General features: G+C 43.8%; 1 protein-coding gene across 3 annotated transcripts in view; it reads right to left on the bottom strand.

Annotated features, from left to right (window-relative positions):
* Positions 1–4,459: 4,459 nt before the first annotated feature.
* The window catches only part of PRKCD (protein kinase C delta), an 81,228-nt gene continuing 70,000 nt past the window's right edge, over positions 4,460–15,687 (bottom strand). For 2 of the 3 annotated variants that reach the window (XM_044300852.1, XM_044300854.1), the window contains 10 exons: positions 13,604–13,704; positions 13,055–13,151; positions 12,826–12,959; positions 12,566–12,739; positions 10,603–10,694; positions 10,035–10,097; positions 7,760–7,898; positions 7,415–7,603; positions 7,159–7,287; positions 4,460–4,973 (listed from right to left, as the gene is read on the bottom strand). In XM_044300852.1, the coding sequence (XP_044156787.1) occupies positions 4,815–4,973; positions 7,159–7,287; positions 7,415–7,603; positions 7,760–7,898; positions 10,035–10,097; positions 10,603–10,694; positions 12,566–12,739; positions 12,826–12,959; positions 13,055–13,151; positions 13,604–13,704 (1,277 nt within the window). In that variant the 3' untranslated portion in view covers positions 4,460–4,814. The remainder of the gene's footprint in view (positions 4,974–7,158; positions 7,288–7,414; positions 7,604–7,759; positions 7,899–10,034; positions 10,098–10,602; positions 10,695–12,565; positions 12,740–12,825; positions 12,960–13,054; positions 13,152–13,603; positions 13,705–15,687) is intronic. The other variant, XM_044300853.1, reaches the window with a different exon arrangement.

The following is a 15,687-nucleotide window of genomic DNA, read 5'->3' as shown; positions in this document are numbered from 1 at the left end:
TCTCCAAAGTATCAGAGGGAACCGCCATCTCATATGATAGTACCTCTCAGATAATCCCTGACAGAATTGACTACGCAGAGCTAGATCATTCGACTCCGTATCTGTAGCCCATCTCCTAAATTCTGAGCAGTAGATCTCAGCAGACCGCTTTCCTTACCACAAGCCACGCAACTTAGTCTCGGCCAGGGAAATCCGATCCGGGTCGTCGTAAATCAAACCCAGAGCTGTGAAAAACTAGTCTACCTACTGGAGGGACTGTAATCCAGTCGCCAAAGAAAAGGCCCAAGCCTGGGCGTCTCCTTTAAGCAGCGACATGATGATACCCACTCTTTGACTCTCATCGCCAGAAGAGCGAGGACGCAGCTTAAAATATAAATTTACATGACTCCCTAAACAGGGTGAAATTATCACTGCCCCTGAAAAACCTGTCTGGGAGAGCAACCTTAGGTTCCGGGCAGGCCTGATTCCCACAGTCGGAAACAGCTGCCAGAGGTCTCTGGAACTGTGTGATGGTATTGCGAAGGTCAGCTACCTCCAAAAAAACACCCCTGTAGTTGTCCGACCAGTGCAGGGATTGGATCTATTGCTGCACTGATGGCGGTTTTAGCAGTGTATAATGTCACAATGAGGTGTGGGAGGGAACACCACACCAAACACAAGGGGGTGGGGAAGGTATCTGGCCTAGAAGCTAGGGAGAGGAAAAGGTCACCACCTAATGAATCCTAACCCTGACTGCTAACCGAATGAACGGACCTGTGGTAGGACCGTTCATTCACTGGAACCTAAAGCCTGACTCACCCTGTAATGCCCTGAGGTAGTAATAGGGCTCAAAGACGACCCGTTCCTTAAGCTGAAGGAACAGGGGTCTTGACTCAGACCAGATACCAGAAGGCAGGGGAAACCACACAAAACAAATACAAAGGAATGAGACACTTAACTCCTCAAGTATAAGAGCAGGCACACCAGAGGAGACAACACACACCAGCTCTTCCACTTGCAAATAAAGCTATACACTGCAAGGAGTGAAGGGCGTAGCCAGACTTAAATAGTAATGACCACTATGCTGCACCTGATTAGAGGTGTGTTCATACCATCAACAAAGTGAAATTTAAGGTGGCTGTCAGATGACATCACGTGCAGACCTCTGACCTTCTAACACCTAGCCTAGGAGTGACCGTGACATTCACATTTTGACATAATGAGACAAAGATGCCACCTAGCAATTGATCAACAGCACCTCGCCATTGCAAGGCTTCAAGCAGGATGTTCTCAGATGGAAGTGGCCACTGAGCATAGAGTGTCAGCAGCAGGTTGCAACAGGGAAACTGGAAGAGTCACAGAAAGGCATTGAAGTGGACGTCCTTTGGCCACATCCCACACCGATTACCGCTTCATTGTGAACAATGCCCTGCGGAACTGGATGATGAATGCCACCCTACTCCAGGCAGATTTAAGGGAGGTGAGAGGCACCCAAGTGTCACATCAGACGATTTAAAACCTTTTACATTCGTGTGGTCTGTGTGCTAGACAACCTGACCACACCACCAGGCACAGGTGTCTTGCTTGGGCCAGGGAGCATCTACGCTGAGGGACTAGTGGGCCTCAGTGCTGTTCACTGATTCATGCCAAGCAGAAATGTCCGCCAACGATGTTGGAGACGTCAAGGAGAGCACTATGCATCAGCTACTGTTTGCCTTTGGTGTTGGTGGTGTTAGTGAGGTCAGGTGTGTCTAGTCAATACATAACTGCCCTACACTTTGTGACTGGTACTACTTGAATAACATCATTAATCCAGTCATTGTGCCTCTGCATGGACAACACAGGCCTAATTTCATCTTCATGGACAACAATGCTCCAGCTCATCAAGGTCGCATCATTAGGGAATGGCTGCGGAAGACTGGGGTACCTCAAATGGAGTGGCCTGCACTTGCTACAGACCTGAGTCCCATTGAAAACCTATGGGAGTCGTCGTGTAGAGACTCAAATCTGTACCCCAGAATATCAATGAAACTTAGGGGCGCCCTTCAAGAAGAATGGGATGCCATACCTCAGCAGACAATATGTCTACTTGTGAGCAGCATGAGATGCTTTTTTTTATCAAGGTGTAATTGATGCTCAAGGCCACATGACAAGTTTTTAAGACATTGATATTTTTGTGGGGGTTACACCCACCACTGGTGTTAGCTTTTAATTTCTATGGGGCCTGCTTTATGTGAAAAAAAACGCACAAGTGATGCGTGAAAATCACTGCTCATGTGCACAGCCCCATAGAAATGAATGGGTCCGGATTCAGTGCAGGTGCAATGCGTTCACTTCACGCATTGCACCCGTGTTGAAATCTCGCCCGTGTGAAAGGGGCCTAAGATGAGGAAATCACCACTGCATGCTTCTACTTAAATGCCCCACTTTCATGATATAATATCACTGTAGCGTGAACTTTACCTCTTTTCATAAATTTCACCCGAAAGCCAAATATCCCTAACTTTTTGTATTACAGGTCCTTCTAAAAAAATTAGCATATTGTGATAAAGTTCATTATTTTCTGTAATGTACTGATAAACATTAGACTTTCATATATTGTAGATTCATTACACACAACTGAAGTAGTTCAAGCCTTTTATTGTTTTAATATTGATGATTTTGGCATACAGCTCATGAAAACCCAAATTCCTATCTCAAAAAATTAGCACATCATGAAAAAGTTCTCTAAACGAGCTATTAACCTAATCATCTGAATCAACTAATTAACTCTAAACACCTGCAAAAGATTCCTGAGGCTTTTAAAAACTCCCAGCCTGGTTCATTACTCAATACAATCATGGGTAAGACTGCCAACCTGACTGTTGTCCAGAAGGCCATCATTGACACCCTCAAGCAAGAGGGTAAGACACAGAAAGACATGTCTGAACGAATAGGCTGTTCCCAGAGTGCTGTATCAAGGCACCTCAGTGGGAAGTCTGTGGGAAGGAAAAAGCGTGGCAGAAAACGCTGCACAACGAGAAGAGGTGACCGGACCCTGAGGAAGATTGTGGAGAAGGACAGATTCCAGACCTTGGGGGACCTGCGGAAGCAGTGGACTGAGTCTGGAGTAGAAACATCCAGAGCCACCGTGTACAGGCGTGTGCAGGAAATGGGCTACAGGTGCCGCATTCCCCAGGTCAAGCCACTTTTGAACCAGAAACAGCGGCAGACGCGCCTGACCTGGGCTACAGAGAAGCAGCACTGGACTGTTGCTCAGTGGTCCAAAGTACTTTTTTAGGATGAAAGCAAATTTTGCATGTCATTCGGAAATCAAGGTGCCAGAGTCTGGAGGAAGACTGGGGAGAGGCCAAAATGCCTGAAGTCCAGTGTCAAGTACCCACAGCCAGTGATGGTCTGGGGTGCCATGTCAGCTGCTGGTGTTGGTCCACTGTGTTTTATCAAGGGCAGGGTCAATGCAGCTAGCTATCAGGAGATTTTGGAGCACTTCATGCTTCCATCTGCTGAAAAGCTTTATGGAGATGAAGATGTCATTTTTCAGCACGACCTGGCACCTGCTCACAGCGCCAAAACCACTGGTAAATGGTTTACTGACCATGGTATTACTGTGCTCAATTGGCCTGCCAACTCTCCTGACCTGAACCCCATAGAGAATCTGTGGGATATTGGGAAGAGAAAGTTGAGAGACGCAAGACCCAACACTCTGGATGAGCTTAAGGCCGCTATCGAAGCATCCTGGGCCTCCATAACACCTCAGCAGTGCCACAGGCTGATTGCCTCCATGCCACGCCGCATTGAAGCAGTCATTTCTGCAAAAGGATTCCCGACCAAGTATTGAGTGCATAACTGAACATAATTATTTGAAGGTTGACTTTTTTTGTATTAAAAACACTTTTCTTTTATTGGTCAGATGAAATATGCAAATTTTTTTAGATAGGAAATTTGGGTTTTCATGAGCTGTATGCCAAAATCATCAATATTAAAACAATAAAAGGCTTGAACTACTTCAGTTGGTGTGTAATGAATCTAAAATATATGAAAGTCTAATGTTTATCAGTACATTACAGAAAATAATTAACTTTATCACAATATGCTAATTTTTTTAGAAGGACCTGTATATACTTGCTGAAACAACCCCATTCATATGAATGGAACAATTTTTTCTCATTTAATTATTAGGCAACCTAATGTTTTGTACGTTTTTACTTCTAGATTACTATCCACAGTGGCACCTTCTGCGCTTATGATTAATATACAATGTAAGCCATCTTGCATCAGTTGTACTAGGCTATACCTTTTGGGCACCCTCACTTGTGTGGCTTCATTAGAAACACTCTCCAAAACGTTAAGTTAATCCAAAAAGACCTTGAAGGCTTCACTGCAGTTTTTTTATATCCAACCCATTTTGATTTAAGACCCGAAATTAATATATGATCCATTTCAAAATCAGTCATAGATTAAAAGGAAATCACCAGGCTGGTATAGTGAATAACCATTTATTTTTTTTGAACAAAAGCTGGAGTAGAATGTAAAAAATATTTTCATCCAACTCTTCTCCCCATCTACATTACGTATACCCCTACTAGCAGTATATACAGCAAAGTTCATATTTATACTTTTGAGCATATAAACTACATTCAAGTACAGTACCCAGATGGCATTAAATATTTATGCTTAAAATAAGAACCCCATCTGCAGGCGGAGTGATAGATATATTAAAAATACAAAGGAGCTCCAGGATGGTTGGTCGGTTCTGTAGTACAGGGATGATGTTATTCTGGATGTTGTTCCCTTTAGTGTAAATCTAGACCTACAGTTCATAGGAAACACTATTATCATTTCTCAAGCAGTCGGTCCATTTTGGGGTTAATGAAAGAGAACCCATGGAAAGCTGTTTGGTCCATTGAATCAATGAGGTTTTTATCGCTGTAGGACAGACGTGGCTTCTCGCCAAGGAATTCCCGGTCAAAGTTGCTGTGGTCACTGGGAGATTTCTACAGCAAGATAAAAAAATTAAAAAAATCTTGAAGTCATAAAGAAAAACTTCTGATCACAAAAGGACATGAAGCTATTCCCAATCTACATCTGATTGTACAGGATTGAAAAGACATGGCTGGCTTCTTCCAGAAACAGCACTACACATGTCCATGGTGTTGCCTGGTATTGCAGTGAATGGGGCTGAGCAGCAATAACACATCCAACATGTGGTGCAGTTTCTGATGTTATTCTAATCCTGTACCATTAACTGTCTACGATCTCTGCTACGATTAACTGTCCTTATGGATGTAACCTCTTCTGAACGGCAGTACTATAGTACAAAGAATAAAAACCAACCATGGTTGCAAATTCCAACTACATAACCTTCATATCCTCTAACACATTAAGGTTGTCTGGGCTCTAGATATTGATGAGCTATCCTTGGGTTAGGTCATCAATATCAGATTGGTTGGGGGTCAGTCACCCAACACCCTCACCGATCAGCTGGCACCAGAAATAGAATATTTTTTACTTTTCTTTTTTAATTCCACGTAAGGAACTCTAACCTGCAATCGTTTGTACTATACACTGCAATGCTTTTGTAATGCAGTGTATAGAAATTTTACCAACATCCTATTAACCCTACAAATGGCAGGGTGTAATAGGAGCGGTATGATAGCAGGCCTCCAGCTGCTATAACAACTGATCAGCACCACGTGACTGTCGTGGGGGGAAAGCAACCGGGAGATATATGGTTCTCCATCCCTCTGATGCCGTGGTCACTAATGATCGTGGCATATAATTTTAGATATGTTGCAGAACTAGCACTATAGTCAACTTACTAATAGGTTGGAACAAGAGCATCTGTGCTGCTGTCCCCTTCACTACAGCGCTGGCTCCTTGTGCCGACAGTCGGGTCCTGTTTTAACATAGCGATCCTTCACCCGATATGGAGGGAGAAGATGACCAAACCCATCTATCAGCGGCCTCATTAGGATAGTTTCACACTAGCGTTTTTGCTGGATCCAGCAGGGTTCAGCAAAAAGGCTTCCATGTCTAAGGCTACTTTCACACTAGCGTTCAGAGCGGATCCGCTCATATAATGCAGACGGTGGATCCGTTCAGAACGGATCCGTCTGCATTATATTGTCAAAAAATTTCTAAGTGTGAAATTAGCCTGAACGGATCCGTCCAGACTTTTACATTGAAAGTCAATGGGGGACGGATCCGCTTGAAGATTGAGCCATATTGTGTCATCTTCAAACTGATCCGTCCCCATTGACTTACATTGTAAGTCTGGACGGATCCGCTTGCCTCCGCACGGCCAGGCGGACACCCGAACGCTGCAAGCAGCGTTCAGGTGTCAGCCTGCTGAGCGGAGCGGAGGCTGAACGCCGCCAGACTGATGCATTCTGAGCGGATCCGCGTCCACTCAGAATGCATTAGGGCTGGACGGAAGCGTTCGGGTCCGCTTGTGAGCCCCTTCAAACGGAGCTCACAAGCGGACAGCCGAACGCTAGTGTGAAAGTAGCCTAATAATGCAACCATCTGCATCAGTTATGAACGGATCTGGTTGTATTATCTTTAACATAGCCAAGACGGATCTGTCATGAACTGAAAAGACGGAAAACAAACTGCAGCATGTTGCGGTTTGCTCTCCGGTATGAGAACAAAATACATTTTTGTTCAGTTACGTTTTGTCCCCATTGACAATGAATGGGGACAAAGCAGAAGAGTTTTATTCCGGTATTGAGATCCTATGATGGATCTCAATACTAGAAAATATTATTGCTAATGTGAAAGTAGCCTTAGAGTTCAAATATGCAAGTGCTAGTTACTCAAGTTGTGCATAGTATTTCTCTAAGGAGGCCGCCTATGTATGGGTCTAGTCACGTTCCCCCTTTATCAGCGGCCATGTCGGAGGGAGGAATGTTGTCCTGTGTGAACATAAGGGGCTTGTGTTGCAATGAAGGGGGCAGCAGCGCAGGTGCTCTTGTTTCCATTATTAAGTTGACAATATCGCAGGATGCAGCATGTTTCTATAATTAAAGAGGATGGCCAGGTTATGGTTAAACAGCCGGGATTGGAGTTATCTCAGATGTCAGCTGTGACCAGTGAAGTACATGTACGTTTTTGTTTGGTATGGAATTAGTTTACTATACAGAGCACAAGATGCAAGTGTGTAAGGTCTGAATAACGCACCACTTTAGGTTTAAAAGGAGGCTCCACTTCTTTCTTCTCCAGAGCAGTCCAGTTGATGGTCTTGAAGAACGGGTGCAGCTTGATGTTCCCAATCACACCAAGTCTTTTTGTGGGCTCTCTCACAAACAGCTTAGGGAGAAAAACGAACCACAAGAAGCAATTATTTGGGTGTTTATAAGGCTTAACGTATACCAAATATATGCATATGAGCCAAGATATATGAACTGTGGCTAGAACTAAAGACAGGCACCCATACCTTCTCTAGGATGTCTTTTGATTCTTTTGTAATCCAGCGTGGATAGTGGGGAGTGTCCACTCGAATTGACTCAAACAGTTCATCCTCATCATCACCGTGGAAGGGGGATTGTCCTATCAACATCTCATACAGCAGAACTCCAAAAGACCACCAGTCTACAGAAAATGTGTACTTATGGCCCTGGAGTATCTGTGGGGTTACAATAGGGACGATTAGCATCTCTCTTTATATCTGGTACATTTTATTATATACTTCATGAAGACCAATTTGCTACCTAAAGACAGAAAACCAAAAGGTTAACATTATATACACATAACCGCTATCTGCAGCACCGAGCATTCTCACCTCTGGGGCAATATAATCTGGAGTCCCACAGAACGTGCTGGCTTTATTTTCCCCAAACACATTTTCCTTGCACATTCCAAAGTCTGCAATCTTGATGTGACCATCCTTGTCCAGCATGACATTGTCCAACTTCAGATCCCTGTACAAAACAACCATTCTGAGCAATTAACAATTAAACCGAATACTATCTTCATAAAGGTGACCATGAGCCTTCTTTATTCATACGGAAATGCAAACTGTGCCTCCGAGTTGTTTCCAACAAAGATACACTATGGATATTGCTCATCTTAAAGGGGTTATCCTGGAATTATTATTGATGACCTATCCTTTGGATAGGTCATCAATATCAGATCGGTGGGAGTCCGAAACCCTAATTGTTGGCCTGTTTAACATAAGCCAACAATCAGGGATTTATTGAGAAGGCTTGTACCTAGGAACAACCCTTCCCGATATTTCCCTGATTGTTGGCCCATGTAAGCGGGCCTTAAGACTCTGTTTACATTAGATTGAAGCCCTACATTCAGCTTAGGCACTCACTCTGCATATTCCAAACATATCCATAGGGCCATCCGTTGGCTGAAGACTGTGCTTTTCCATACAGAGGCATTCAGTAAAAAAAAAAAAAATATATATATATATAGCCTGTTTCACACTTGCGTTGTCCGGATCCGGCGTGTACTCCACTTGCCGGAATTACACGCCGGATCCGGAAAAACGCAAGTGTACTGAAAGCATTTGAAGACGGATCCGTCTTCAAAATGCGTTCAGTGTTACTATGGCAGCCAGGACGCTATTAAAGTCCTGGTTGCCATAGTAGGAGCGGGGGAGCAGTATACTTACCATCCGTGCGGCTCCCGGGGCGCTCCAGAATGACGTCAGAGCGCCCCATGCGCATGGATGACGTGCCATGCGATCACGTCATCCATGTGCGTGGGGCGCCCTGACGTCACTCTGGAGCGCCCTGGGAGCCGCACGGACGGTAAGTATGCTGCTCCCCCGCTCCCCACTACACTTTACCATGGCTGCCAGGACTTTACCATGGCTGCCATGGTAACCACTCTAAAAAAGCTAAACGTCGGATCCGGCAATGCGCCGAAACGACGTTTAGCTTAAGGCCGGATCCGGATCAATGCCTTTCAATGGGCATTCATTCCGGATCCCGCCTTGCGGCAAGTCTTCAGGATTTTTGGCCAGAGCAAAAAGCGCAGCATGCTGCGGTATTTTCTCCGGCCAAAAAACGTTCCGTTCCGGAACTGAAGACATCCTGATGCATCCTGAACGGATTTCACTCCATTCAGAATAGATGGGGATAATCCTGATCAGGATTTTTCCGGCATAGAGCCCCGACGACGGAACTCTATGCCGAAAGACAATAACGCAGGTGTGAAAGAGCCCTAAGAATTCTTTTTTTAACCATGCAAGTGTATTGGCAACTTTTGCCTATACAGTGGCACAGGTTACAGCCTTCCACTGGAGATATGGGAAAATCTTCCCGACGTATACTGCCAAAGAAAGGCTTCAACGTAATGTGAACAGAGCCTACACAAGTAGACCTTGTCTTTACAAGGCTACATTCCCCTAACAGGAATGGCTGTGGTTTATGTGCAACAGTTAAAGGGAACCTGTCACCGAGATTTTGGTTATAGAGCTGAGGACATGGGTTGCTAGATGGCCGCTAGCACATCCGCAATACCCAGTCCCCATAGCTCTGTGTGCTTCTATTGTGTAAAAACAAGATTTGATACATATGCAAATTAACCTGAGATGAGTCAGAGCTTGAAAATATGACTCTTCTCGGGTCACACAAGTAAGATATGACTCTTTTATGTTAATTTGTATATATACAATAAAAGCACACAGAGCTATGGGGACTGGGTATTGCGGATGTGCTAGCGGCCATCTAGCAACCAATGTCTTCAGCTCTATACACAAAATCCTGGTGACAGGTTCCCTTTAAAGGCGTTTTCTGGTTTTACATTCCTAAAAAATTAATTCTATCATAATAAAAACCTGTTGTAATCCCAGGTTAAACACAAGGTATATTCGCTAAATAACTTGTCAGTATACAATAACGATTATTGGAAACCCCTTTAAACCTCCACTGTCTGCTGGAAAACAGCACTGCCTTATAATATATAGAAGATTTCGGTCAGAGACGGCCATTGGATGTCAAGGTCTATGTAACTACACTGCGCTAGAGCCAAAATGAAGAAATTCTAATAACAGAGGTAAACATTACAAAACGTCTGACTTGTGTATACAGATTTAACCTTACCTATAAATAATGCCCTTGGAGTGAAGGAACTGTAATCCACATATTATTTCGGCTCCATAGAACCTGCAGGATGAAGATGTAGCAGCATGAGAAGATGGTATTAGACTACCGAGCAATAATGAGATATTGTGCGCCTTTACACATACTAACATAACACCATTAGTGTTCAGTAGTCAAAAGTATGATTTATCAGTCTTTATGTAATTTTGCAACTAAAGATGGAGACATTTTAAACCTAAACAACTCCTATCAGCCAACGCCTTCAAGGAGTGGGCTGCTATCATCCCTGAAATTCTGAGGGCAGATGTGCTGATGGCTGATGGAAAGTATCAATGCCAGTCACACAGGAGTGAGCACGCACCGCCGAGGAAGAAGTATACTGTACTACAGACCAGTACTGATATATTGTGTGCAACCACTTATTACTGCTTTGTAGGCATAAGCAGTTTATTCATTCCCTGAATGGAAATTCTGTCCTTTTCAATTAACATACGTTGTGAACGATTTAATCTGAACTGCAAACTTTCCGCCACTTTCTCTTGTGTCTGTAACATTTGGAAGCACTTACGTAGACCTGAAAAGATCAAATCGACCCTTGTCTTGTATGTGAAACATCAGATCGCCTCCATTCAGAAACTCCATGACAAAGAAAAGATGTTCCTTTTTAAAATGAAAAAAACAAAAGAAACACATAAAATCAGAGACACAATATAATATTCACATGCAAAATTCCCCCAAAATATAACTAAGCAACCCGCAAATAATACCAAAGGTAAAAATCCAAACGAGCATACAGTCAAAGTTCAAGCAAAAGTTGTATCCTCAAGAGCAAGTATCAGGTGCAAATACTGTATTTTTCGGATTATAAAACGCACTTTTTGTCCAAAGGCGGGGCGAAATGGTAGTGCGTCTTATAGTGTGAATACTAATGAGAGCTTTCACTATGAAAGCGGTCATCAGTATGCAGGAAGTCGTGACTGTAGCGCTCTGCTGACTGCATTTACCGCTCCCTGGTCTTCTTCCGGGCACCGCACCACATGTGTCCTTAATGCACGCACTATGACATGATGCTGTGTGGCATCGAGTCACAGTGCAGCGCTAGTCCGGCAGAAGACCATGGCACAGTCGTCCGGAGCAGGAGTGTTTTTTTTTTTTTTTTTTAATGGAGCTTTGGGGGTTGGTCTGATATGAAGTCTAAGGAGGAATAGGGTCTGATATGAAGTCTTCTTATTTTCCTCCTCTATATCCTTATAGTCTGAAAAATATGGTAATAATCCAATCAAGAGCATACAATCAAAGTTCAAGCTATAGTTGTATCCTCAAGAACAAATATCACGTGCAAATATATGTGGATTTCCAGAGTAGTTTCCATAGACATGCCTATAAGACCTTTGGGGGTCATTTATTAAATCTGCCACGCCAGTTTTGTGGCATAAAAAAGTCAAAGTGATGCCTGCATGCGACATTTGGTGCATAGTTTTTCAACATTTGGCGAGCCTTGCCACTTTTAGAAGTGGAGTGTAAAGTAGGTCAGGACTTCAGATTAGAACACCTTTAAGTCTCATTTATGATGTGAGACTTTTTAAAAAGGATTGTTTGATACCCAATTTTCAAATTGCTGCGCAGTCTAGTATCACAGCACATGAGCACGCTGCTGAGACCGCGCTCATGTTCCCTCAGCAGCACAGGGGAGAAGGAAACAGTGTCTCCCTCGCCCCTGTGCTGCTGCCTCTGCCGCCAATGAGGAGAGAGGGGTGGGCGCACTGCTCCACCAATGAGAGGAGGATTTTAAATGGGTCCGGACTTTGTTAAGTTACCAGGCTACATAGAGCGGCACCCAGGGATGTCGCTGCACTTACTATTATTCCTGGGCGCCGCTCCGTTCGCCCGATGTGGCCCCCAATACTGTCTCCTGCTCCGTATGCTAATTACTACTATCGGAGCGATGGGGAGGAGACATCAGCTTCTCCTCTGGGCGTTCCTTCTCCCTGTCCAATCGCAGCGCAGAACGTCACAGCAGGGAGAAGGAACGCCCAGAAGAGAAGCTGATGTCTCCTGCCCATCGCTCAGATAGTAGTAATTAGCATACGGAGCAGGAGACAGTAACGGGGGCACAACAGGCGAACAGAGCGGCGCCCAGGAATAATAGGTGCAGGGAGATCCCTGGGCGCCGCTCTATGTAGCATGCTCATGAAAGGTAGTCTTTAACTTTTAATACAGGAGGCAGGTGCCGGCAGCAAAATCACATAGCCGGCACCCTGCCTCTGACAGGGAGCGGTGATCAGCGTCAGTTAACCCCTTAGGTGTTTTATTTTTTCTGCGTGGTATCGTGTATCGCAATACTTTTTTATAGTATCGAAACCGAATCAAAATTTTGGTATCGCAACAACTCTAGTGTGCAACTCATTGCACTTGTGCCAGATAACTGTGCACCATTTCCTAAATTTGGTGCAACCTCAACAAAATTTCTTGCAACCTCAAAACCTTCATAAATTCCCCCCTTAGTTCGATCCCTGGATTCCAGTCACTACCTTGCTCTGGAAGCTGCAGTAAATGTGTGTGAGAAAGGGATTTTCCCAGGCCAAAGCGAGCACTCGTTTCTCCACCATGGTACACTCCACGTCATCATCAATCAGAACGACGTCCTTCTTCAGGGCCTTTACTGCGAAGTACTCGTTTGTGCCTTTGAGCTCGGCTAACAATACCTAAACGCGCCGAAACAGGAAAATCAATGGTGCATATCGCAGAAGAGTGAAACGCTACAAAAAATAAAAATACCAAAAACTGATACCTTCCCAAAGCTGCCTTTCCCAAGAACCTTGTGGAAATGGAATTTATTCACGTTGATGCGGTTTCTGAGGCTGGAGACCCTGACATTCGGCTGAGGACTCATTCCCTCCCAGAGTCTGTCATACTGGTTGTCTGCTGATCAAAAAAATGGAAATCACACTTAAATTAAGCAAAAACATGGAGGAAAAAAATCGGAAGAGCTTTTGTTCCCTATCAAAGACTGTACTTGCCTGTTGCATCCATTCCTGCAGCAGCTGGAGTTTTTGGAACTACACCCTGGTATATGGCAATGTTGTCCAAGCCAGAATCGGATTTCCTGTTGGATTTCTAAAAAATGAAATTATATTTGTAGAGGGTATATTTATGAAAAAAACTGTCCTGGCACACTCTGAAGGGTATTCTCTCTCTCTCCACCAACCCTCGAGAATGACTGTGCTCCCAGCCCCTCTGCATGGGGCTGTGCAGCCCCTGTACATCAGGTGGCCTGGGCCAAAAGACTAACAGGGCTGCAGTGCTGAATAAACACTTTAGCCCCTTCATTTTACGGATCGATGGAAGGCCAAGAGGTTATTTCCAATCTAATAAAATAATAGCAATCAACCCACCTACAATTAAAGGGGTTCTCTCATCATACAACCACCGTAGCAATGAGCTGGTTTGGCTCCCAAGACATCTGTCAAACATTTTAGCTCACTGAGGGGTGCCCTGATGGGACAAATCCCTATAAATACACCATGCACCCCCGTGCTTCCCTCTATACACAAGAAACCATTTCTTACTATGCTGACTTGGGTCAAAGCTTCTGCTAGGAGTTTCTGGTTGATGCCACACAGATTAGCCACTTTATTTTGACACTTGTGATGAGAGTTCATACCGCACTCTAGAGAATATAAGAAAGCGTACAATATATCATTAATTTATTCTCCATCATTTCCATATCTGACATGCACATACAAGTACAGGGGATCATGTAACTGAACGCTTGTAGCGTACTGGAGAAGGAAAAACATGCAAAACCCACTAGGACTAGTTTTCTGAAAACTAGTAGAGGAAAACCTAAAAGGCCTTGGAACAATAAAGTGTTTTTATTTTTTACATAAACACCCATGTAGGGTACCATAATGGAGAAATTTACGGGGTTCTTGCGGTTTGCCTCTTTAGTGTAAGAAACCCCACATAAGATTTGGGGCTTAATAGGAACTGAACCGGGGGAGAATAGCTTTTTAAACTCTGCTTAAAGTAAAATGTCTTCCTTACCATTTTAGGGTCTATATTATGTACTGATTAACACCTTTAGCACCCATCCAATTTTCATTTTGTTTTTTCCCCACCTTCTAATACATTTTTCACTTTTCTGTTCACAGAGCTATATATGTATTTTTTTTTAAACAGCACCATTTAATTTACCATATGTATCGGAACATGAGGAAAAACTCTTGAATATTCAGATTTTAAAGATAAAGAATGTTCTGGCTGCCCACATGTCACCACTAGAGGGAGCTTACTGCACACTGCTGTACACCTGCATTCCCCTCTAGCGACACCTGCAGGCAGCCAGAATATAACTCATATCTATCTATGAATATGCAGGGATTTTGAAGCAGAAATTATTACGGTAAAGAAAATATCCAAGGATACAATCTTACTTGAAATACAGTCACCGGGTGTCTTATGCTGTAACCCCTCAAAGAGGTTGCCAAAGTTAAATGAAAGCCTTGGGCAGCATCTATACTCGCCCCTTTTCTCCCCAATTGCTTTGACAAGTTGTGTTCCAGTCCTCCTAGACACTGATGTCATATTCCTGGCTGCAGTTGGTGATGTTCCTTGTAGAGAGGTCACTGAGCAGCCAATCACTGGTTTCAGAAGTATATAGAATACCACTCCTGAGGCCATTGACTGACGGAACATAACCTCTGCAGCCAGGAAAACAAACAGCAGAAGGGAGAACTGAATCGCATGTCTGGAAGCAGCAAGGGAGAAAAGGTACAGATCCTTTTGTTACGTTATTACATTTAAAGGGGTTGCCGAGTTTTTATTCAACTCTGACAACCCATTTAATGGGTTAAAACGTAATAGAACTAGCGACTGTATTTCAAGCTATATTGTATCCTTGGGCACTTTTCTTCACAATTTCGGCCCACTTTAAGGATGTAGCCTAGTTTGGTACTTTAGGCTCAGCAATTTTCTTTTGACCTCCAAATTTCAAAAGCCATAATACATCTGGCACCCTAAAGCGGTGGTGCAGACCCAGCTCATGAGCCCACACCATCGCACTATTATGAGTGTTAAAGGGGTTGTGCAGCGATTAATATTAATGACCAACCCTCAGGAAAAAAGAAGCACCACTGACCCACTTATTCCCCTACTATTCCAGAAGAGTTGCTCTCGCCCCCCACTGGTCTCTGTTTACTTAGCTGCAGTGGTAATGCAACTACATAAGGCTGCAGCCAGTCAATGGCCTCAGTGCTATTTTGCACAAGTCTGCTGAGGCCAGTGATTGGCTGCAGTGGTCACATGGGTATACAGGCATGTCACCGCTAAAAACAATGTCGGGAAGGATCGGAGTGGCAGTGCTGGAACAACAAGGGAATAAAATGGATAGCAACACTACTTTTTTCATTTTATCACATCTTTTTTGCCCAATTTGGACACCCCCTTCAATTGGTTCTTTTAGTGGGTACTAGTTATGCCCACAACATGCCTTAGAAGTTGCATATTGAAGGTCCACAAGCTTTCAGGCCTTTAGTCAGAAGATGGTATACAATGAAACTTTGTTAAAACAGTACAAAAATATCACTATTATATCACTGGGCAGCGGTGTTGTCAGATCTCAATTTTAGCAGGCTTGCTAGGATGCTGAAAA

The sequence above is a fragment of the Bufo gargarizans genome, chromosome 7, assembly GCF_014858855.1.
Source record: "Bufo gargarizans isolate SCDJY-AF-19 chromosome 7, ASM1485885v1, whole genome shotgun sequence".
Lineage (NCBI taxonomy): Eukaryota > Metazoa > Chordata > Amphibia > Anura > Bufonidae > Bufo > Bufo gargarizans.
Note: the sequence above shows the minus strand (reverse complement) of the source record. Positions and strands in the feature narration are given on the sequence as shown.